Source organism: Colius striatus, chromosome 5 (assembly GCF_028858725.1).
Source record: "Colius striatus isolate bColStr4 chromosome 5, bColStr4.1.hap1, whole genome shotgun sequence".
Classification (NCBI taxonomy): Eukaryota; Metazoa; Chordata; class Aves; order Coliiformes; family Coliidae; genus Colius; species Colius striatus.
In genome coordinates this window covers 5,216,591-5,241,421 of record NC_084763.1, presented here as the reverse complement: position 1 = coordinate 5,241,421, position 24,831 = coordinate 5,216,591, and the positions used below count along the sequence as shown (strand labels likewise).

Here is a 24,831-nt window from a genome sequence, read left to right as displayed (position 1 = left end):
AACAAAGTGTGTTTGGGTTCAGTTGTTTTCAGAAAACCTTTAGGTTATAACGAGGCAGAGAATCAAAGGATGAAAGCAATAAAGGAAGAGGCATAAATAAACTCATTCCAACCAAAAATAAAGGAACAGGCTGTTAGAGTCTTCTATGGTGTATGGTTCAAAGCCTTGCCCTAACCTCAGGCACACAGCCAAATATACACCAACTGCAAACAAAGCCAACAGAAGCAACAGTAGATTAACAACTCACCCCAAGTTCAACTACAGTGAAAAGCATGAGTCTCTAGTAACTGCCCATATGTCAGGTCCTTCCCCTAAGCAAACATGAAGCTCCTTACCACATTCCTCAAGGACAAATTGTAATTAGCTCACATTTATCACAGGGTAGGATCATATACTTAGGTAGCATCCAGTACTACAATACTTGGAGGCACAGTGAGTTGTATCCTTGAGATACAGCTGAAATCTTTTGCAAACCTAACATATTACAATGTAAACTTTAATCTGTTAATTTACACTACCACTCTAAAAAAACCCCACAAAGGTAACAAATACAAATAAAACCGATTTGCTTTTGTTTATACATAATCAAGTGCTAGAAAGTGTAACAAAGACCTCCAAAGACATTCCTGAAATAACACTGACAAAGTGTTTTGACATCTTTAGGATTCTCCCACAAATGTATATCCCTTTTCCCTTAGCTGAAAGTGTTCACCAATATTATTTAGGAGCAAAAATGGTGAGAATTTTGCCATTTGTGACAAATATTAGCTCGCTCTAAACATCCCCTTCTTAACTTTGTGAGCTCTGTTCCAAAAGTTGTCTGGAAGTCCTCTGAACCCACCATAAACATAGAAATTGCTTATAAATACTAGCTACCTGCTGTGACATTTCTGTAAAGCAAGCACATCATAGTTTGCAGCGGCTCCTTGTGAGGTAGGATGGTGAAGAATCCAGCACAAGTTTTATTAAACCTTAACTTACAAAGTAACTGTCTTTCCATGAACTTCTCATGACATAGGTTCCTAGATTTCTAAAAACCTTCATCCCCTTTAGCATAGCTCATTCCTTTGGCAGAGCTTGAAGTAGGAAGTTGCCCATGGCAATTCAGAGTTTCAGAGAACCTGAGGGGTGAGGTCTTAGCTGAACACAAACCCATCCTGGCAATTCTTCACCTCTGCTGACTGAATAGTTTGAGGTTGATCCTGTGACATACTCCCTAACATTCAGAGTAAACAAAACACTCATTTTGCTCCTTCCAATACGGTGGCCCTACTTTCTCTAAGTGTTCCTCTCCACACTGAAGATTTGTCATGTGGATTTTGACATGCTTCCAGTTTCTCATGGGCTTCAGAACAGAACCATTAGCAAGTACTCAAAATGCACCTTTTAACAATCAAAAACATGGACAGGAGAAGGCAGCTTCACATGCTCATTTCAGGTCACAAAGGCAATACAACCTCAGGGTAGCCCTCTTGCCCTTTCCTGTGCTGCTGCTTACAGCTGTTCTTGGTTCTACTTTCAACTAAGGGTGCAGGAATGGACCACAAAAGAGATCAGAGAGACTTCATTGTCTGTGAAGAACACAGAGAATGGAAATCCTTCAAATAAGCAAAGATCTTTTTTTCTATGGTATCTAGCAACAGGACAAGGGGTGATGGGATGAAGTTGGAACACAAAAAGTTCCATTTATACATAGGAAAAAACTATTTCACTGTTTCAGTGAGGGAGCCCTGGCACAGGCTGCCCAGGGAAGATGTGGAGGCTCCTTCCTTGGAGGTATTCAAAACACACCTGGACATGTTCTTATGTGACCTGATCTAGGTGACCCTGCTTCTGCAGGGGGGTTGGACTGGATGATCTCTAAAGGTCCCTTCCAACCCCTACCATTCTATGATTCTATGACCATCTCTTGAAATAAAAACATCATCAAGTCCAATTCCCAGTGAATATTATTTTCCTTAAATCTAGTATCTCTGAAATACATTTTCAGAAGGGTTAGTGCTTTGTAGGTAGAAGCAGAAGTCTTTTCCCTTCACAGACATTACTGTTTCTCAAATGTGTACTTTTAAACTCCTGAAAGTATTAACAAGCCATTACAATTTGACATGTCATACTCTGGATTGACAAACTTCATAAAGATGAGCAGCATCTCTTATTTTCTTGAAAACCAAAAGGTGGATGTATTTAAGACAGTAAACCACACAGCTGCAGGCAGATCCACCCAGACTGATGCAGCCAAGGACAGGTCTACAGCATGTTGCTATAGAAACTTATAGTAAACCTATTCCCTTCTGGCACAATAAAAAACATAAGAACAATCAACACACCACATTTTAAATACAACACTTCTTCCAAAACTTTAAGACTTGGCACATATTGCTAGCAACTTAGAAAATGTCATATGAAAATGCATTCCTGTACCATAAGCTCTGTCAACTCATATTTATCTGTACTGTAAAGTCATATTTACTGTAAACATGAATAATAAACCCTAAGTTACATAATGCAGCTCTTATATTAATGTTTATTTCTATGCTTTATCATAATTTGGGAAAGAGCTATTAATTGTACTGCTATGGCAACATCTGAGCAGAGAAACCAACACTTAAGCTGGACTTAGGCTTACATAGATAACAAGTTGATACCAGATCTTGACCTGTAAAATTACTGAAGTTAGATAAAAACATATCCCTCCAATAAAGCCAAGGTTTGACTAGCATACCCACAGACCTGTTAATCATTTCTGTAACTGCAGCAGTCACTATCTGACTTCAAACACCTCAGAAACAGCTGATAGATGTCATAACAAGCCCGTGAAGTAAAGAGTATTCTGGAGGTGAGTGTCCCAGGGCACTGTATTCATTTGGCTTTTCCCAGCCTTGGATTTAAACCATGCTTTAGAGGTGCAGATAATTTGTCCAGTTCTTTCTTCTCTGGAGAAAGACCCTGAAATTAAACTGTCCAGGACCTGCCACTTCTGCACTTTCCCATTCTTCTCAGCAGCTTAAACCACTTTCTGGACAATCACCTTTGCAGTCACTATTGCTTTCAGTTTTCATCTTCTGAAGAATCAGATCCTGAAGCAGACACTTATCATTCCCCTTTCAAAAAACTTAAGTCTTTCTTTCAGGTAGTGCAATATATGCACTGAAGAATCCATTCCATGCATCTCTCTCAAACTCTCTAGTTAAAAAAAAAAGCAGGCGAAGCACCTCGTTTCATTTAAAGTCCACAAGGGTGTATAAACTCTCCATCTTCCTATAAACAAAACAAGTTTTCTGTACCAAAAGGCTGAATGTTTCAGCACTTACCTGCTAGATGATGGGTTTTCTTTCTCTGTCCAAGCTAGCTAACTGCTACAGAGCCAACAACTCTGAATTCATTGGGCAATAAGGACAGAACTCACGAGGCTCATGTAATTCACCCTCATGCCCAAGGCACATTCCAGAGACTGATGGCATTCAGACCTTGCATGCTCTGTCCTTAAAACTTGTAACACAATTGCCCCAGTAACCTCAGCAGATTCACTCCATCAATGGATGAACATGTTTTTCCCCATGAACTAACACTGAGCTTTAACAAAGACATTTATGATAAATTAAGAGCAAGATATTTGACAAGATTAGTATCTTGTTTCTCCAGAAAAAAAAGTTTAAGCCCTTTCTTTGCAAAAAGCACTTAAGATTTAACCTTTTCAGTAACTATTTTCACTAAATGGTGACTAAGTTGTACAGACAGGAGTTCATACTCAAGGGATCATCTCTTCCCTGCACTGCAGGCTTGTCAGGTGAGAGAATTACTCCTACAAGTCACGTTTAACAGCTTAGATTCTTCAAACACAAGAGATTAAATATTGATTCTACATTATAGATATTCATTATCACTAGGCACACTCATTCCTTTTAGCTTAACTGTGGCCACTAATAAGTCATAACCCATGACAAAGAGCAAATTACCACAAAACCCCCTGCAAGAGGTTTTAAAAAGTCTCTGCAATATCACACTGCTTCCTTTACATATTTATCCACAGATCAGGCAAGTTCTGCACAGTGAATGGAGGCTGTGCTTCAGCTACATCTCCCATAGCCTAACACTGACATCATTAGCTGGAGACCTTTCTTTCTATGCACATTTCCTTATTATTCCCCAAATTAGGCTTTTCTTTTAGCACCTTTTCATAAGCATCATCTCTCATCTTTCTTCATGCTTGGTTCAAGAACATCTCCTCTCAGTTAAAACTGCCTTTGTAAATATATATTTTTCAAAAGCCAAAACTCACACCTGGAGTTGCCTGTCTGGCACAAAATTTATCAGTGACAGTTTTGGGAATGATGAAGTCCTGCACTTGCCAAGTAGCTTGTTAAGTTCTATCCATGCTTTCCCTATAGCATCTATATGGTATTCAAATAACAGTGAGTTCCCACTATAATCATAAGCATGCACAACTAGTTTTAGGTGCACCTAAAGCACAAGTTGCTCTTTGGAAGGACCTTGGCACTTTTTCCTTAATTAGGAAGAAAAAAGGGTCCAAACCTATAACTTAAACAGCTGAAAGTTCTTTGCCTCTAATATCATGTTGTTTCCATTGCCCTGATTTCTCTCTTGTAAAGTATAAACTAGATCCTATCCTCTTGTCAACTGCAATCACTTTCTCTGCTTTTATGTGGAGCAGGGACCAAAACTGAGTTAGCAGAACCCACACAGTAACTTTGCACCATGAGTCTCTTATGCTACAGCAGGGACTTTGGGGCAAATCACAGAAACTAAACTAAATGCTGTTGTACTGCACATAAGGTGGGATGTTGTACCATTACTGAGACACCTACTTTCTTGCTGAGACACCTACTTTCTTGTCTAATCCCAAGCACAGCATTATTTGACAGCAAGGAGCACACTTGGATAATGGTTATTGAAGTTAACGAGAAGAAACAGTTTCTGATGTGTTTTAAAGTACATCCTTACTGACTCTGCAGTAAAAACAAGCATTAGCTATCTGGCTTTCACACAGAATTCACCTAGGTCACTAACTACTTTGTGACACATAATGTATCCTGACCTGAGAATATGGCTAAGGGCTATCTGTTAGAACATTAAACACTGCTGTTGAGAGGGGGCTACACAGTAACACTGTAAAGCATCCAATACACAGATGAAATTACTGACAACTCTTAATCCTGACAGCCTGCACGAGCTAGGAAACAGGTTTCTTTGCATCTTGGAACATTATGTAACAAAATTGATGATCATCTATAAAGACATCTTGCTCTTAATCTTGTTAATGAAGCCTTACTTCCAGGAAACAGCTGTACTGCCACAGATAGGTTTTAATCTTGTTTTATAAGCCAAAGCTGTAGCAAAATGTAATAAGTTGCAGCTATGATTCTGATGAATCATTCATCAAACTCAAAACCAAGTTTAGACTTGTGAGCCTTACACTGGAGAAGCATGCAGCTATGTTAACGTGGGAATCACAAAGAGCACCTTTCTCAGCAAAGGAGTAAAATGCTCTAAGGCCATTTATCACAGGGAGAGAAAATCTGTGTCAAGACAGCCAATAAAAAAGTGACTCTTAAGTCTCATAGGCAAAAGCAGGGTTATGAAGTGGTATGGTTGCAGCCTCCTTCTCTAGATTCCTTGAGGAGCAGGCACAGGAATCAGAACTGTACTTATCTGATACAAAGACATCAGGGTAATGGACAGGGATGCTCTTTGTGCTCTCCCCACATTGCTGTGAGTGAAGTGCAGGCAGGCTGACCTTACAAAAATCACTTTGAGCAACAAGGTATTGATCACAAGTTGATCTGCTGGAATTTTGAAGCTTTTGGAGATGTGAAGCCTGTGAGATCAAACTCATGTTCTTTCTTCATTATGAAAACAGCTTTAAAATTGCTTTGTCTAGAGGCAAGGAGAGAAAGGGAGACAGATGGGGTCTCTTGGTTGATTTTTGTGTGTTTTATTGTGTTTAATACAAGCATTCTGCAGGAAGGAAGAACAAGAACTGATGCAGAATCAACAGATAGCTACCCAAATATCTGACTTGGCATTTTGCCAGTGTGATATAACCCACACAGACAGGTTTTTCAATTAACAGAGGTTGGAAGGAGTTTAATAGTTTATTCACTACAGTGTGTCATGGGTCCTGGAAGCACACTGAGGTCTACTGTAGTCTGACAAGAAGCAGCATCAAACTGGTTTCTGGGTTCTGTTGTCAGGTATGACAATGTTTCTAAAGGAGCCTTACTCATGCTGCAATGGGCCACAACGCAGAAGAAGTAGAATAAAGAAAACAGACAAGAGTAAATCTCTTAATTTAAAACATTTCATCATCTTCAACATAAGTCTCTATTATACAGTCCCTTACCAATTCTGTGGCTAAAAGAAAACTGGAACAGTCAGAGTGGAGAGGGCCCTCCAGTAAGCACACATCTCATTTGTTTCTGAAAAGAAAGCACTGCTGGAGATTTGATCATGAATCACTGCAGCCTGTCTTTACCACAACTGAAAATGTGACTGCATAAAGACAGCAAAGCTCATATTCACCAACCCAGCTACAAAAGACACATCAGGCAAGATTGTGGTGATGTTTCTGCCTATGGGTGACTGCCAGCTCTCCACACTTCCCTTGTGCTGCTCAAGTGACTTCAGATAACTGTATGAAGCAATTCATGTGTTTTGATCACACGTTCATGAGGTACCAAGTGGTCAGTAATTTTTACTTGTGTTTTCCCAGATGATTAAGAGCAGTGGTTTAAACCAAAAACAGAGAACCACATCCCCTGAAAAGAAACATTTTTCAGCCCTACCCAATGCAACCTTCTAAGGTTTACCACCAGAATGCCAACATATATACATCTGATTCAGCACTCACTATGGTGATGGAAACTTGATGGATCATCCTATAACCCCTGGCTAACAATTATTTGTTCTGTGACTTGATAATTTCATTTATTCAAACCACCCTGATTTCTCAGCATTCCTGACACAAAGGAAAAAGCACCTTTATAAATTACAAAATGGTTTAAGTTTGAAAGGACCTTAAAGATCATCATGTTCCAATGCTACTACAACACCTTCCACTAGACTGGGTTGCTCAGCCCCATCCAACCTGACACTTCCAGGGAGGAATCAACCTGCTCCAGTGTCTCACTGCTCTCAGAGTAAAGAGCTTCTTAAATACAGTGGTAACTAAAATGAAACTGAAAGGGGAGGTGATTTTGCCCACAGTGGAGGAGAATAAACAGTTGTATTTTTAGACAGTCTGGAAAGCTGAAACACAGGCCATAAACAGAAACAAAAGGCAGCAATTTCTTTTACACATCTATTTAAAGCAGCTTCTCTCAAACACACATTTGGCCTTGCAAACTCTCCTCTGCCTTTTCTTTAAAAACAAAAACTAAAACAAACACCAAAGCAAAACCACAAGCTGCACATAGGATGTTACACACAGCAAAACATTAAAAGTTCAGCCCTCCAAACAGTCCAATCTTCCCCCAAGTCCTCATTCTGCATCTGCATGAAGTCTGAACTTCAAGATGAAGAGAAATTTGTCCATGGAGAAAACAGACCATTAGTGTATCCAGTCAACTCGTGCAAAAAGCCAGCTATGATTGTTAGTGTTCCAGCAGCCCAGAGACAGCCTGTGGAGCTTCTGCGGCAGAGATGATGTACAGGAGACTGTACACAGCTTAGTCTTGAGCACACATGTCAAACAAATCCATCACCTTCCTGACTCCACCACATTTGCCTGGTTTATCTACTTAAACTGATTCACAGAAAACCAAGCCCTTCTGTTTACAAATCTGTGTTATAATTTTAGCCTCAGTGACTCTGGATGATTACACTAACATTGGAGTAAATAAAAACATGACACTACTGCCAAAGAACAGAACTGACACAACCAAAACACAAATACTATGGGTGACAAAGAAACAAAAACCAGTAAATATTATAACCTGGTATCAGGCTGAGAGCCATGGCAAAAAAACTGAACTGATATGTAGCTGCAAGGCATAATAAGTCAACCACATTAATCTCTAACTATCTACCTCTAGTTATCTTATCATTATCTTACTATCTTTAGCCAACCAATTTTTTCACAAGACGTATGAGAGCAGCCTGTCTGGTAACACTAGCACGAAGAGAGACATTTCAATTAGAGAAGCACTGCTAAAAATTCTTGCTGCAGAGAGATTCAAAACAGCCTTGCAGAAGAAAATGCAGAGGATCAGTACAGCTTTTATCCACATCTTCATTATGTCATTTTGTTTTCAGAGCATAGAAAAATAAAGTATCATGGAACAACTATACTGTTGTAAAAGTCACTGGTATGTTAGCTTTAAAACAGTCGCCATCTGACTTTACCATCTTCACTAGGAGTGAAGATAAGTAACATGCTAGAAGAAATGAAGTTTAACACTTCAAGTTCCACTAGCAAAGCAAAGTCAAAGCCATCAACCACTTATTTCCTTAGCTTTCATTATTGTCCTGGTATAGTGGAAATTTGCCATATATTCCCTTAAGCACTTCTTGATCTTTTGGAATAACTGTTACCAATGGAAATAATCTCAGAGACAGAGCTGTAAAACAGCTACTCCAACCTTTGTGGGGAAAGAGACCTAAAAATAAAACTATATATGGTATGAAGAATTATATAAAAACACTGTATTAAAGTAGCACACAAGAATGCTTCAAGAGTTCCATCCAAAGACTAATGCTGTTACCTGGAATTAATTAGAGGAAGAAAAGGAATCCTACCTTCAGATGTAGCTTCCTTTTGAATTTACTAACAGTAGTCTAATCTAAAATATACATAGGTCATTTTTCTCTTTTAAAGACTACAAAGCTTGACAATACTTTTAAAATGAAACAATGCTGTAGAATTTGCCAGTTGATAACTTCCTAAAAATAAAGGCAATACAGCCATGAAGATCAAAGCAGACACACATGAACTAATCTGCTTTCTTACAGGCCAAAAACAAATTAATCTATAGCACGGTAAAAGTTTCTATTTGATTACACTTTATTACAGAGTAAGACAGAAAGATGTGGTGCTAAATCCTTCCTTTTATCTCTGGATTTTGTGAAAGAAATGGAGGAAATAAAGAAGCCATAGCTTTTAAGTCAGAAGAAAGCCTTGAACTTCACTTGGGCTTTCAAATTAAAATTACTTAAATTGATGTCTGAAATATCAGCTTATATTTCAGAACTTTTACTTTGTTAGTATGGCTCATTGTTTGCAGCACTTTAACATACTTTAAGACTTGCAAAAGCCATGAACTACATGCAAGAGAAAAAAATAGGTACATAATCATATGTAAGCCCAGTTGAGTCCTTTTGTGTCTCCTACTTTTCCACTGTTTTATCTCCTTTCCCACACCTCTTTTCTACTTGTGATCATTCAGCTATCAAGTCTCATGGATAACTTTGGCAGAACAGTAAAACAAACATCAGCAAAGTTGATCTATCCAGGCTTTGCCATGTTTTCTGTGGACAGGCCTTACATTCTTCCTCTTCCTTCTCTCACTATAGGATCTAATTGTATCCAGTAGGCAATATGCCCCAGGCACTGCTAACTGGGGTGTACTTGTAAGATACAAGTCAAACAAAAAAAAAGCCAGAGAATGCCCCAGCACTCACCCTTCTTAAACTGCTGCTACAATTCTTGGCTTTGTTGTGAAAGACTATGAAAAATAATCAGTACAATCCATGGCAAAACAAAAAGACCAAAAACCCCAATTCTGTGTGCCATCCTCAGCCAAACTTTGCTCCCCACAGCAAGCTCATGCTACGAACCCAGGCAAGAACTTGCATTGCATGCCAAAATTGAACCACGTCTATGCCACAAGCCTTCTTTCTTGTTCCTAATGGTCCAAGTGGTTTCAGAAAATAGACACAGAAAAATGACAGCTAGGATTTATCTCAGTTCCAATTGCACATAACATATATGCCCAATTTTGTGTTTACTTCAGTCATCTTCCAGCACTGTTGCCTTCAGCTCGATGCTGATAAAGAAACAGATGATATATGTGATACTAGCAGAATGGCAAGAGAATATGTATTTGTCCACTACAGATAGAGACTTCAGACTCTTCTAGAGAATAAAGAACGATGCAGATAAAGAAGGTAATAAAAATATCAGACACAATTCAAAGAAATATTGCTGAACCTTCAAGAAAAATATTGCATCTACCAGTTCAGGCCTCTGTCAGAAGACTTGGCACATAGTGAAGGTCCTGGTCTGAGAAAGTTGTTCTGCAAGAAGTTCCATTTGTTTTTCTCCTGGATTGCTTTTGCTTGCAATCATTTTGTACACAAACTACTGAAAGGAAAGTTAACTTCTCAATACAATAGATAACACATCCCATTGATTATCTGGGTGGAAAAGAAGATGGGTTGAAGCTCCTCACCTTCAGGTGTTTGCAAATAGAGAAAGTTTCTGAATAAAACAGACTACAGCAAGCAAAAAAAAATCCTCATCATAGAAATCATGTTCAAGTCAATCACTACTCAGCCTCTATTCAGGTGAGATACACTGTTGATTTAGAAAGCATTGTTGTGGTTTAGGCTAGGACAGCCTAAACACAAACCAAATTACTACTCAATAACTGAATTCAGGTGGAGAAGTTTGTTTATTTCCTCTCTGATAGGAATGATTATTAATGCATAGAACATCCCTCCTCCCCCCAAAAAATAAAGCTGTGTTCTCTGGTTTCCCTCAAATCCAGTTTGTAATAATCCAAACGGAATGAGATTTTTAATCATGCCTTTGTTCTTACCTCAGCCTTTCTTCTTCTTTCTTACGAAGGCTGAAATCTCGCTGAACCACCTGGAGCACATGCTCTGCTTCTTCATCAGTCAAGCCAGAGAGATCCAGTTTTCTTCCCATTGTATACTCTGAGGAATATCTGAAATTAGAAACAGAAAAGAAAATGTAAAATAAATTGAAAGCATTGATATCTTTTTCCCCAAGTGAGTTGAAATCACAGGCACATCTGGCCAACAAAAAAGAGAAAAACCAGAGAATCATTAAGGCTGAAAGAGACCCTTAAGATCATGGAGTCCAACCATTAACCCAGCACTGCCAAGTCCACCACTACACCATGTCACTAAGTGACTCCACGTCCCTGGGCAGCCTGTGCCAGTATTTAACATCCCTTTCAGTGAATCATTTTTTCCTAATATCCAATCTATACACCCTGTGGCACAACTTGAATGATTTCTGAGTTGATTTCTCAAGTTTTATGCAATGAAAACTTCCAATTTAAAAAGAAATGCAAAAGATGTGAGATATTAAATGACATGGTGTGAAGACTTCAGTGTTGCCCTCAACAAGAAACATATTTAACTGAGGTGAAATCAGGTTTAGATATATCTTATGCTTTTATGCTACAAGTCTGCGAAATCATTTGCAAAACACAATCCCTGCACATACATGAGCAGAGATGATACTCTCCTGTACTACTCCAAAATACACAGTACTACCAAGAAACCAGGCATTCTTTTAAAACATCATTAAAAAGGTAAGCAAATACATTTCAAATGCATTTCCCAGAGTGACTGCAAAGATTTAGAAGACCCTACCACCACGATACCGTTATTTCTGTTTTCTGTGAATGACAACAGAGGAGAACAAGGAGTAGTTGATCTGATTTGAAGGTAACAAAGTTTGAACTAGAGCTTGGTCCATTTATTTCATTAATCAATTATCACCAATTTGTTTGAATTGATTTCCCCATTGTTTTTATTCATTTTGCTGAATTCTAGTAAATTCATCACTCTGGATTTACTTCTGTAATTCAATTTGCATAAATATTGGGGCAGTGATAAAGGTGTCCATCTCCACATTGAGTTATGGCTTTGGAAACATCACAGTTTTTGCAGCTCAGTTATGAGCACTTAGCAAAGGATGTAATAATTACAAGCACACAAGAGTTCCTATGTTATACTGAAGAGGCAATTAGTTACTGCCTCTTTACCCATGACGAATGTCAAGTGAACGAGGTTCCATATAAAACACATAAGCTGGTTCTGTCTCAAAAAGCCACCGTTAAGCAACACTGCTATGGCATGAAATTGTTACAAATAGTATAGCAAGCAGAAACACAGGGGGAAAAAAGGAGCTCTCCTGTATTTTCTAAAACATAACAATCCATTCACTACTTACATGATGAGTGAGGGTGTGGTTGGTGGGGTTTTGTTGTTTGTGGAGGTTTTTTTTCCCCATACAATATTTACCTTCCTCCTATCATCTGGTTATGGTTCTTTAAACAAGCAAAAAACTCAAACACATGGAAGGAAGGCTAACTAAAATAGAGAAAAAAAAGCAATAATCTATCAATAAAGTTTAGAATACCCTTCTCATTCAAGGGAAAAAAACACTTCAACAAAATCAAGCAGATGGGAGAGAAGCTCAAGCTCAATCGAGATGACAAGATCCCTCCAGTGAGACACATGCTCACCAGACAGCTAACAAAGGTCCTAATGGAACAGCATTTTCTGGCTTTACTCTGTGTCCACTAAAGGAGTTGAATAAGAACACTAGCAATGAGTCAATAAAGACTATAAAAATGTACTTCTAAAAATTACCCTGAAAAAAGAAGTGGCACAGAAGCAAAGGGCTATTTGGACTCTTCACTGATCCCACTTGCAAGGTCAAGAGCTTGTATTAAAAGGAAAGGTTGGCTAAAACATAGGGAGGAACAACTGGTAAGATTTTTTTCCATCCCACACACATGCATAAACCTTCCTGAATTACTCCCATGCAAAGCACTTCAGCACAAAGGCCTCTTGACTTTCCAAAAGCATGGAAGGGCTTCACCCCAGGAACAGAAGGGAAGGAAGCAGGACTTTTCCAGTTAACTTCTTCCACACCAATACACTTAATGGGAGAGAGAAATGCAAGGTACACCCTACAAGGAAATTAAACTATTTAAAGCAATTGATGGAGCCAGTAGAGACACCTCCATGGTAGGGCTAGAGTTGTCTGAGACACAAGGTGATGAAGATATTAGGAGATCAAAGATGCCATTCCAGTTGTTCTTGAGCATCAAGTTAACAACTGTAATTAACTCAGTCATAGTAAATTCTCCCTTCAGGTCTTCATCAAAAAGCTTTTTGAAACTTGTGTCAAAATTCAAACTAAATCCCCACCACCTCAGACTTTTTAGGGTCAGAAAAGACTTAATTTCAAGTATACAGACACTTTAAAGTCACCAGCTACTGTAACTTTTAATTTTCACGTGGTTTATTCACCTGTAAAGCTCTCAGTCTGCATTCTAATATTACACTAACCTCTAAAGGAACTCATGTGTTCTTTTTCCCAGGAAGTAATTTTCCATCTCATGACTAAATAATCTCTGGGATTGTCTCAGTAGTTAGAAATATTTATAAACAACGTTCAAATGTCTTTATTTTCCCAGGAGATGCAGATTATGCACTTTGAAAATACACAATGGCAAATCCTTTAGAGGAAGTGTAAGAAGTTACATTTAAAAAAAACCCAAACAAACAACAGTTTCTCAGCCTAAAATAACTCCTGGTCTCAACTGAAACAACTTACATGAAAATATTCAGATGTTTGCCTTAGCAAAGTATTGCTCATGAAATCTCAAACTGAACTCAAAATTTAAGCTTTCAGAGACAGTACAAGGGATAACATCATGCCTTAGAAACTTTTGCTTAACAAATTAACACTGTAACAGGAAAGCCTAAGCTTACAATACGTGGCAGGGTATTGCTTGAGTAATGCTCTAATCTTAATACTTCCTACAGTCTGGTTTAAAACCTATTTAAAACTTCCACATTGGAAATATTTCATGGATTTCACCTTAAAACAAACAAAATGAACACAACAAAACCCTCACAGAGCAACGAGCTAATGAAATGCTTTCCAAGAACTGTGAGCAACACCTCTGAATTTTAAAATGGACAAGAACATCAACACAAGAAATGAGGGCAAGCAGTACATTTCCCAACCACTCCTATGACAGCTAAGCTGTTTGGACTTGCAGTCTCAGCAGAAGATTAGCATTATGGGAGGGTGAGGGGAAAGCTCACAAACTTTTGAGGTTTTTTAAAGTATCAACTAGGATTTAAAATGGGTCCTCTGCTTGACAAACAGCCACATTACAAAGTTAACTATACAAGCAGTTACACTATTGTAAAAGGCAGACTCCATCTAGTTTGGGCTACCCAGTAGAAGACTGGAGCAAGTCTAGCTCAAGGCCACAAAGATGACAAAGGGACTGGAGCATCTTTCACAAGAGAAGAGGCTGAGAATACTAGGACTGCTCAGCCTCTCGAAGGCAAGGCTCAGGGCAGGGGGGCTGTACAGCAGGTATCTGTAAGAGCTCTCTCCCACACCTCAGCACAGAAAACAAGAACATCCTACAATTCTTTCTATTTCCCAGCAAATTTTTGTCAAGACTTCACCTGTTTCAACAACACAGTCGCATTCCTGCTTTAAAATGCTGCTCCCGTGCATTTACGAAATGTGATACTTGGAGTCAATCATCACAAACTCCTTCAAACCAGCTATTTGCAACTGAAACATTTCATACACAATACCTTTCTCTCCCATACTCTCAACTTTACAATCATCAAACCAAACAGGAGAGCTTTCATACTGTGTTCTGCTACTTTACCACTTGTAGTATTTTCCAGGTAGAAGAGTCAAGACTCACTGGTTATTATATCTCTGATTCTATCACCAAGCAACTCATCTTTACTTCCTTCAGCAGTCTATCAGGACCTAAATAATACTGCTCGATCTGCCTTGTCTGTCTTACAGCCCAACTGATTTCAACATAAGGACTTGATTCCAGTGTGTCATCTTTTAAATGACATGCACGAAAAAGGTCTCAAAGAGGGTGTTATTCTTTATACCCACACTGATTTCAACCGAGATTTACTGCACACACTTCCTGATCTATAACCACAGCAGAAAATTATCTTCCTTTCAAGCCTTGTACTGATTTTATGGGAGATTTGTTCAGAAAACCAAACAGCTTGCAAGTTCCTGAGCAAAATGAGGTTTGTTTCACTGGGAGGTGTGGGGAGTGAAGTAGCAGGTTTTTAAAAGAACCATGAAGTTCATTCTGTTCCTTCTGGAAGAAATGTTCCTTATTAATGCAAGTTATTACAATAACCATGTGTACTTATCCAGAAGAGTGCTGGGGCACACTGCAGCGAGGGAAATTGTAAATATTAAAGGTCAAGGGTTACTCCAATGTGGCTTTAAATTTTAATCTATTTAGGAAATAAATAGGCATTTCACAGTCCTCCTGCTTCTATATTTTACATTAAGTACTGAATATAAAATAGCAGAAATAAGGTTGTCTTTTTACCCACCAAAGTCATATTCTATTCAAAAAAAGAATGGCATCTCTCACCTAACAAATGCACTCTCCCACAGGTAGGAGGCAGTATATTAAACAGTTTCTAAAAAGAACACTAGTTTATTTAAATAGCAAAAAATGGGTTTTTTAGAGAAAAGACTAAAGATTCCACTAGAGGACTTAATTTGTCATAATATTAAAGAGAGAATCTTGATAACAAATCATGGCCATTTTATACCTGTGTATATCAGGTCTACAACTGATACACAGGTATATATCCCAGTGATATCCAAAATATATTTCCCCCTCCCCAAGAACTATATATATCACAAAATGTGATATAAAAGCCAAACTCATTAACCAGAATGATCTGGTAACAGTGAGCACCTAGAGGAAAGACTTATCCAGAATTTGACCTTAGAGCTGCTAAAAATCACAGGTCATCTGGCATATACTGTAAGCATGTATTTCACTACCATTGGCTTTCCAGTTACTATATACTTTCATTTTACTTCAGTCTCATCTTCCATGGTTTATGCTGAATTTAGGCAAATCATGTTCAGCTCTATTTTCTCTAGTAACAACTGTCTTATGGGAGAATGCGTAGTCGAGACGACGGGTCTGACAGGATTCTGACTGTGGCAGACTGACTGTTCCTCTTCCCAAAATGAGGAAGACAGCTCAGAAAGACAAAACTGGAGCAGTAGTGCACCGACATGCAACACAGTAGTAGAAATGACTTTGCACATCTGTAAACACAAAACTGCAAGGACATCCCTTTGGATGCTTCCCTTCCCCATAGCTCACTGCTAATTACCCAGGCTCCCTGCACAGACAGAACAGCAGCTGCTGACCTACGTCCCTTCTTCCACCTGCCCATCAACACTCAAGCCAGAAAACACCTGGCAAATCAGTTTTTGCCCTGTACTTTCTAAGCTTGAAGCAGCATGAAGAAAATACTAAACAAAAACCTAATTTGTATTCCTCAGCGTTAGCTCGGGAGCAAGGACTGCAAAAATAGATTCACCCACCTGTGTTGCACTACACATGCCACATCCTACTCTAAAGACATCTGTCAGTCTCAGCACTTCACAATCAGTGGCCCTCGAATGAACTACACAGACTGAAAGGAAATGAAAGAAACAGCAAATCTGTCTGTTCCTTCAAAGAATCGATGGCAGCTTCTGTCTCATTTTAAGAGGCACAGAAGGGAGCACTCAATCTCACAGTGCACACAGAAAAAGGGTCAGGTTCAATGCCATGTTAAGCCTGGGAAGGCTTGAATAGTTACCTCTGTCCTTGTGGATGAGCATGTAAGAGAACACAACTCAGGATATTCCTGTGCCCATCTCTGCTTCAGATTACAACACCCTGGTTTCTTGTATGGCCTGAAGAAAGTGAATGATACAGAAGGTCCACTACCATATGAGCTGCAGAGCAGCACGTGACAACTATGGCTTCTAAAGTTAACTGCCTGCCCCAGCACAACAGCAGGCACTGTTTAAGAACAGCTATAGAGAAGCATCCTGCTGATAAAATTCAACACACTAACCAAGAAAATGCAGATCCACCAAGATAACTCTTGCAAGTTCTACCACATCGAGTGGTGATAAGGCTTCTCATCCAAGTTATCCATACCTTTAATTTGGGGAACAAAAACCTGAGAGAAAAGCTGAAGCTTTTGTGAAACCTCAAATAGCTCTAGAAGCACTATACACTTCACATATAAATTCCATTTTGCCTTTCAATAATACAGGCAAAAGGGGGTTGATAGATTAAGAATCTCATCATAACTTGAAAGCCATATTGTTATCAACTCATGCAAACTACAAAAAGTAAGCAGTGAAGTGGATTGCTTGACTGCTACCAAAGTATATATAATATAAAATCCAACCAATCTGCAAACACACCACAGGAATGCTTAAAATATCCTACACAATAGGATTTTTCCCCCCCTCATATGTTGCATTAATTGATATCCTGCATCCTTCTTACTAAATACCACTCATCAGCATATCCTTAAATTGGATCCAAGAGCCAACCTTTGACTGAGAGAATCTTTCTGCAGGCCTAGGACACAAATTCTATATTTAAAGGTAAGAAAATGCTTCCAACAGTCATTGCCACAATGAGGAAGTATTGTCTAGTGCTGACAGATGTGAAAACAAATTTAATACAGTAAATCACTGCTAAGTCAAACCACTGACAGGAAACCCCACTGCAAATTACTGAATTTTACAGATTAGCAAGTAAATGAACAAAATAAAAACCAAAACTATGCCTTCTCCATTCACTCTGACACCTGCAAAGTGCTTCTGACCCTGAAGCACCCTGATTCTGACAAGCAAGAATCATAAGAGGTACAATAACCAAGTGACAGCTGTAAAGCCACATGTCCCATATCACTGCAACTTAGTGATGTGCTGTAGTTGGTTGACACACAACTTATGCCCCATAGAGAAAAAAGGGTTTCAGAAGCAGGTTGTCTTTTAATTGTTTAGATAAGCATTTGTTAAGTGACATAAAACAAAAGGAAAATGGAGGCAGGGCTGCAGAAATCAAGCCAGAGCTGTAGAAAGCTTCTGAAAACCAAACTAGGAGCTAGGTTAATGTCCAACAGGGGAGTTAATGGATCAGTTTGTTGACACTGGGTCCTACTCTACGCTGTGCTTAGAAGAGGCTCTGCTTTGGACTCGAGCTTGGATAGCTTTTTCTTTATATTGGCACTGTGCAACACTGAGATAGTTTAAATCTTGCCCAACAGACACTAAACTTGAAGTTCTGGATCCTGAGTATATACAAACAAGGAACGTCTACATTACGAGACACAGGCAGGCACATTCTGGAGGTCAAAGATCAACCTCACTCTCAGGTTTTGACTGCTGGTTCACTCATATTTGGATCCAAACTGGAGCAGTCTCAGAGCTCCTTCAGTTTAAACTAGGGAACCAAAGCAGTTCATCCTCTTACAGCTTTAGAGAATCGTCCAGTCAGCATGGACACCTTTTTGAGTTCCACACAAACTGCCATTTGATCAACTTAATCAAGTTAAGCCATCACCTTTAGGAACTAGCTTAGACTCCTCTGTACCTTATTAGCTTGCTTTAAAGCAGGTCCCTTCATCAGGGCCTATACTCTTGACAACTGAAGCATTACCAGTGTACTGAAATAGCATGCTCCTTGATGAGCCTACATGAAAAAACAGCTTTATCAAACATCCTGTTTCTAGTCCTTTATATCAGCTTCTCCTAATATTTAGATTTGCAGTATCCATTATAATAGGTCTCTGGACCTTGACAAAACACTGACAACTACCCCCACAAACTGAAAGCACACTATTAGGTATTCTTCACCTACCACAACTACAGAGATGATGTATTTCCATAGAGGAGGTGCAGTTCACCTAATCAAGTGTGGAATCCGAGCCCACAGTATTTCATCCATTGATTTCCCTCTTTCAACCTGTGATACTACATTGGAGCAGGAATTTGAAGCCTCATTGTTGAGCATCAGGAGAGAAGTGTTGAGGGCCAGAATAATCAGGCTGTTCTTCCTCTAGAGGTGAACTGTTTTCACTTGGGACTCAATCCATGTCTTCTGTGCTTGTAGTGATTAATGTATGGACAATATTTGGCATTGCCTTTCAGATCAAGCCCAGCTGAGACTGTAAAAACCAATATCACCAGATTATACTTTTTAGAATCCTCCTGAAGTCCTTTCAATTGTCTTTAAAGCCTGGAACTGCTCCAATTCATGCACTATGGTTTAACTGAAATCCAACTCAGGGTGTGTCAAAAATGTCAGAGCACTTAAGACAGCTAGGTGCAAGCATTAAGATAATTTCCAGAAAGCCACATCAAGCACTTCTGAGGATGACCACTGAGAGGCAGAGACCAGTTCTCTTGAGGAGGAGGGAAAAAAAAAGTAATCAAACTCTTTCAAGATTAACAACAGTTAGAAAAACAGGTACACTGAGCAACCTGATATATTTCAGGACATCTCTGTCAACAGCACTTAACTCATACTCTGAGCACCCATGACAGAGCAATTAATGGTAATGGCACAATATCCTCTTCATACAGCTCAAAACAACACAATAAAACCACCTTAAAATGACCTTCCATGTCAGAAGTAATCCCTAATAAGCAAAGAAGCTCTTCTCATGTTAGCTCCAGAAGAGATAGAACTCCTTATCACACGAGTAGAACAGAAAAGTTACTCCCTGAGGTGCAAACATTGCTTGCCTGCTTTCTTTTCCAGAAAGAAAACAACAGATTACATACTGTCTTCCTCCAAGAACAGAAAGTTGTTTTTCAACAGAACCACATCTTTTTCAGAGAAGGAATTATTTTGTTCTTAAAAAAAAAAAAACCAAAAACCCCAAAGATGCTTCAATACTCATTAACACCAGTGGAAACAGCATGGACTTCAATGGCCTTTAAATAAGGCTCTACACTTCCAGTTGCTATCACAAGGAGAGATTAGGTCTCATTTTACCACAAATTACCTCCACACCTTTTAAGCAGACTTGATCCAGAAACTAAAGCTGCATTAAGTCACTTAATTTATTCTTCTCCATCAATAAGCAGCATTTGTTGCAAGGAAGAGTCCAGAAAGAGAAGATTTTTGGAACTGCTGCACAGCAGAACTTGAGCTTGTGTCTTTAGCAGTAGGACAGGCTAGAGTTCCCTTCATGCCTGCCAGTCAGCACCAGCAAAAAACTCAGAAAGACTACTTAATTGATTACCTTGAGTCAACTTGAGACAATGCCATTGAAAGTGTCACACCTTCCAGATTAATCTCCAGAGCAGTTAGCTCCTCCACATCAAGAAGGGATATTTTATTTGGAGGTGTACTTTGCCTTGAAGAATGCAAAACTAATTTCCTATAGCAATGCTTCATGTCTTAAAACAACCAGTAGATAACAATAACCAGAAAAATCAAGCATCAATAATAGCTCTTCTTTTATGATCACCAATTAAACAATGGGTAAGTTAAGCATATAGGTAATAGGTAGTCACAAGAAGTTTTGTTTCCTTTAACCAGCTCAGAGACTAAAGATGTACAAGTTTTTGTTAGTATAATATTCTTTAAAATAGAAAAGAAACTTAATGCATATTGGGCTGAAAATTTAATGTGTTCCTATTCCCAAAACAGCATCTAAGACCTAAACATTTATCATTATTGCAATAATGCTGACAACAGCCTTTGACCAGTCAAGCCACTGCATTCCTTATACTCTGGTTCATCTAGGCTTAAGCTGCTGGTTGATTCATTAAACTGCTCTCCACTACAATGTGCTTCATTTATTTATTTTCTGGACCTAGACCTGTCAAACATGATGCTTATTTTCTGAAAAATGCAGTTTAAAACAACCACAACATGGCACCTTTCAACAGGATTAGTTAAAAAGAAGATAATAACACATTTGAACTGAACATTAAGGAGCAGGTAGGTCACAATCATTAGTCTTTATCACACAAATGACAGATCTTACTACTATGCCAGCCAGACTCCATAAGGAGTCTTCCTCTTGGGCTTCTGTAAATTCACCTAAAGTTTGGAAATAGGCATCTTTGCCCAATCTTACAAAAATATACACAAAACTAGACCACAGCTTGAAACCTTATCAAATTACAACGTAATTAGCCCTTCCATAAAACTCCCTGTTTATGCTGTAGATAAAAGCCAAGTTTCTTTGCTAATTTGAGTAACAGCATGGTGTGTTTCGCTCCAGGTGGAAATATAGCAGTTATCTTCCTCTTCCCTTACTTTCAAAAGAAGCTGATTGGATTGAAGCTGCTATGAATCTCTGAATGTAAGAAACCTGGGGCTGGTTTATTTTCTGGCTCTCAGTGGTTCGCAGGCAACTCAGAAGCCTGTGTTACCAATCCAAAGGGGAGGTGACTAAAGCATCCCATGGAAAGGCTAAATCAGTCCACTCAAACACATGACCAAGTTTTCTTAAAGAGAAAAACTTGCCCCTGTGCTTTTCATGGAACTATATTCAACTAGTTCCTTTCAACTTGTACAACTTTCCAAGGGCAAGTTAAGGTTGCTCACACTGCCAAACAGCAACTTCCAGCCTGATAACAATAGGGCATGTTAATGTTGGCAGCAATACAAAGGAGTCACGTTTTTCATGCAGATGTATTGGTTATGAGCAATGGTGGGTACAGTATATATGGCTTTTCTTCAGCATCACCCATGCATAGTTTAAGGGATTAGGTTTTTTTCCTCCCTTTGTTTAAGTACAAGTTCTTCAAGTGTAGTGGTTACTGCAACTATTAAGAGAGAAAGGTGAATTCCTACTGTGTTCACACACTTGGAAACATTGCACACAATCCAAAAGCCTGGTTTAGCAATCAGTTGTAGCACACTCAGCTGCCTGCATCAGGTTAGGGTGGAAGCAGCTAATCAGCTCCAGAACACAAGCGAAAGTATTAGCTTAGCTTTCTTGATCTTGCAACACTCCTAGACAGCCCTGGTTAACAGACAATCTGTTAAAAAGCATTAACCTGCCTGAAAGGACAATATTGCGTCACTTGACTCAGCAGCAGGTCCCTTGTAACAGAGAGCAGAGCTCTTTAAGCATCTCTCATCACGATGGGGGCTGCATGGGTGGAACTGACTTCTAGATCTCACTGGCAATCAATGTATCTCAGCAGCTGGAAAGAACACTCTCCCGTTTGTAATTGCTGTATGTATTGTACCGTTATCTGACAAACTCCACAGGATGGCTACAGAATCGCCAAGTACATTCTTGGATACTTGAGCATAATGCATCACTAAACACGCTATGAATCGATCTGGTGCCTGAGTATGACGGCTAAGGCAGGAGCCTGAGGAGTCATAGATAGAGCACCTTCTGCTTTTTACATAGGTCTGTTCACTTTCTCAAGCTAGAAGTAAGTAGCAAACATTATTATTTGACACTTAACTGCAGGGACAGACAGACAGGGGTCTCAATGCAGTTCACAGGAACCACTATCACCAGTAATAAACAACTACAGACACCTGTCCAGCTGGATGATATCCCTCAAAGCTTGAAAAAAAAATGTCTGGCCATGCAAGAACTAAACTAACTTCCCCTCCATTCTCTCTCTAGCATCCCAGGGTTATCAGAAGAAAAAGTCTTTACTGGTAAAATCTTTTCTGTGCCTATTCTAACAAACTCCACGCTCCACTGCAAGACATCTACCCACATTCCCAGAAACGCAGGAAACAGTAAAAAGGTAGGGATGAGACAAAACCCACCATTTGTCAAAACAGACTGCTAGATACAGTTAACATCCCTGCGAAAGCGCTTGAGGAGGACACACACACACCTCTCCCCCCCACTCTAAGGCATTCTGCGGTCTCATTTGGTTACATTCACCTACAACAGAACACAAACCCCAGCGCAACACACGCTCCTACTTAATTAGATTCCCCCAAGAAAAAGTCAGCCGGAGCCATATGGTATTTTCCTCAGCAGTTACGATAAACTGACCTTGATACTAGGAAAAGGCACGCTGCTTCTGTCTGAAGCGTAAATTACAGGCGCGGAGCGGCGGGATGCTCGCACGGGAAGGGGGCTGAGGCAGCGCCGTGCCGAAACCCTCCCGGCGCTCGCTCCAGGGGAAGTTAATTAACAGCAAAATACTCCAATGATAACAGTAACGATAACAGTGATAACAACGCGCTGCAGTGACGGCGCTGGAATAGCCACACCATCAGCAGGACGCTACGAAGCTACTCGGACACCTGGCCCGTAATTAAAAGAAGCCGAATATCGTGTCGCCGTCGTGTTCCCCCCTCCCCGGCCCTGCACACGAAGCGGCGGCGGAGGAGCGGCCCGGCCCGGCTTGGCTCGGCTCTCAGCGCCGCAGCTCCTCAACCACCGTCGCCCGTCAGACCCGGACTCGGACCCAGCACCGCAACGCGCGACCCCTCATAAGCGCAGAGCCCTGAAGGGAGGGACCCGCCGCGGGCTGAGCCCCAGCTGCCTCCTCGACGACCCTGCAGCCGTAACCCTGCCGCAGCCCCCTTTCAAGGCGCCGGTCCGCCCCGCTGCGGGCGACCCTCCGCTTCAGCGCTTACCCTAACCCGACGGGGACGACGGCCGCGCCTCCGGCCGTACTCACTCACCCTCGACCAAACGCGAGGGCTGCACCAAAATGGCAGGCAGGCAGTAACTTCTCCGCACTCGGGGCACGGGCAGAGCCGGCGGCGGCTGCGCTCCGGCGCTCATGCAGGGTGAGGCTGGGGGCTGCGGCCGGCCACCTGCGCGGAGCCGCTGGGCACAGGTGCCCCCGCTGCCGCTCCGCACCGTCCGCCGCAAGACTGCAGGCGCCGTCGCCTCCTCCTTCTCTTCCTGCCGCCGCCGCCGCCGCCTCCTCTCCCCGCCGGACGCGCCGCCGGGTGCTGCTGCGGTGCCGGCGGCAGCAGCAGCAGCAGCGCCCGCCGCGCCCCCGCCGCGCACCGGCACCTGCCCGGGCGCCGCCGGCCAATGGGCGAGGAGGGGCCGGCCGGAGGGCGGCGGCACAAGCGTCTCGGGGCGGGGGGCTGATCCCTGCGGCGGCCTACGGGGGGTACGGATGGGACAGACCGGCCCCCCACCGCCCCGGGAACGGGGCTGAGCCCTGCGGTGGGGCACAGATGGGACCGCGTAGCTACCGCCGGCTCAGGGAGTCCCGCTGCTCTCACCGGCGGCGATGACGGCGGAATCCCGGCTGGCCACGTCAAGGAGAGAAGCGGAGAGGTGTCGGTGTCTCGCTGTGGATGCAGGCCGGGTGTGGAGGTGTCTTCCGAGCAACAATGGGGAGGGGAAGAAAAACAACCCCAAAGGCCGGTTGGTGCCAACGGACCAGAATGACATCCATATGGATGCAGCACACCGGGTGATCATGAGGAAGGTGTGGCCTGGTCAGTCATTGAAATCAGCAGTGAGTCACCCCTGTAATTTGCTCTTTTATGTCCTGTATCACCGCAGATTGTACTCTATCAGGCTAATTGCTTTTCCCGTGGTGTTGTTTTTTTCGTCCCCGTTTTCTTCACGCTTGTTTAACTTCGTTTTAAAATAGCTGCAGCTGCTTCACTGCAAGGTACGGCTTCATTTGATCCCTGTTGAAGTGCTCTGTCAAGACAGATGTATCCAATAAATCTTGGCAGGTATTCAAGGAAAATGTTTTCTAGGGGAGTATTTTTGTTTACGTCGATTTCACGGTAGCGCAAATAAACTGGTTTATCAAACGTTTACTTCTGTGCTAAGCCACACTTGTCTGTGCTAGTGACCTGAGGCACGCACCACATTTCTCTCTGAAGTATACCTTACAAAACCCAAACAATAAACTTTAGGAAGTATTTTGCAACAAATGTATCTTGTATTTCCCAAACACATCGATAGATAAATATACATCTGGATGTTTTCCCGGAACAGAGGAAACTTGATACTTCTTTAAATAACAACAAGAAAAAGATCCAGTTATTTTCAGCAGTAACATTTTTCAAAAGC

The 24,831-nt window shown here is 40.9% G+C and overlaps 1 protein-coding gene across 3 annotated transcripts in view; it reads right to left on the bottom strand.

The window, feature by feature from the left end:
* The window catches only part of MYRIP (myosin VIIA and Rab interacting protein), a 207,686-nt gene extending 183,979 nt beyond the window's left edge, over positions 1-23,707 (bottom strand). For 2 of the 3 annotated variants that reach the window (XM_061996460.1, XM_061996462.1), the window contains exons 1-2: positions 23,418-23,707; positions 10,776-10,904 (exon numbers count right to left, since the gene is read on the bottom strand). In XM_061996460.1, coding sequence (XP_061852444.1) covers positions 10,776-10,885 — 110 coding nt within the window. In that variant the 5' untranslated portion in view covers positions 10,886-10,904; positions 23,418-23,707. The remainder of the gene's footprint in view (positions 1-10,775; positions 10,905-23,417) is intronic. The other variant, XM_061996461.1, reaches the window with a different exon arrangement.
* Between the last annotated feature and the right edge of the window lie 1,124 nt (positions 23,708-24,831).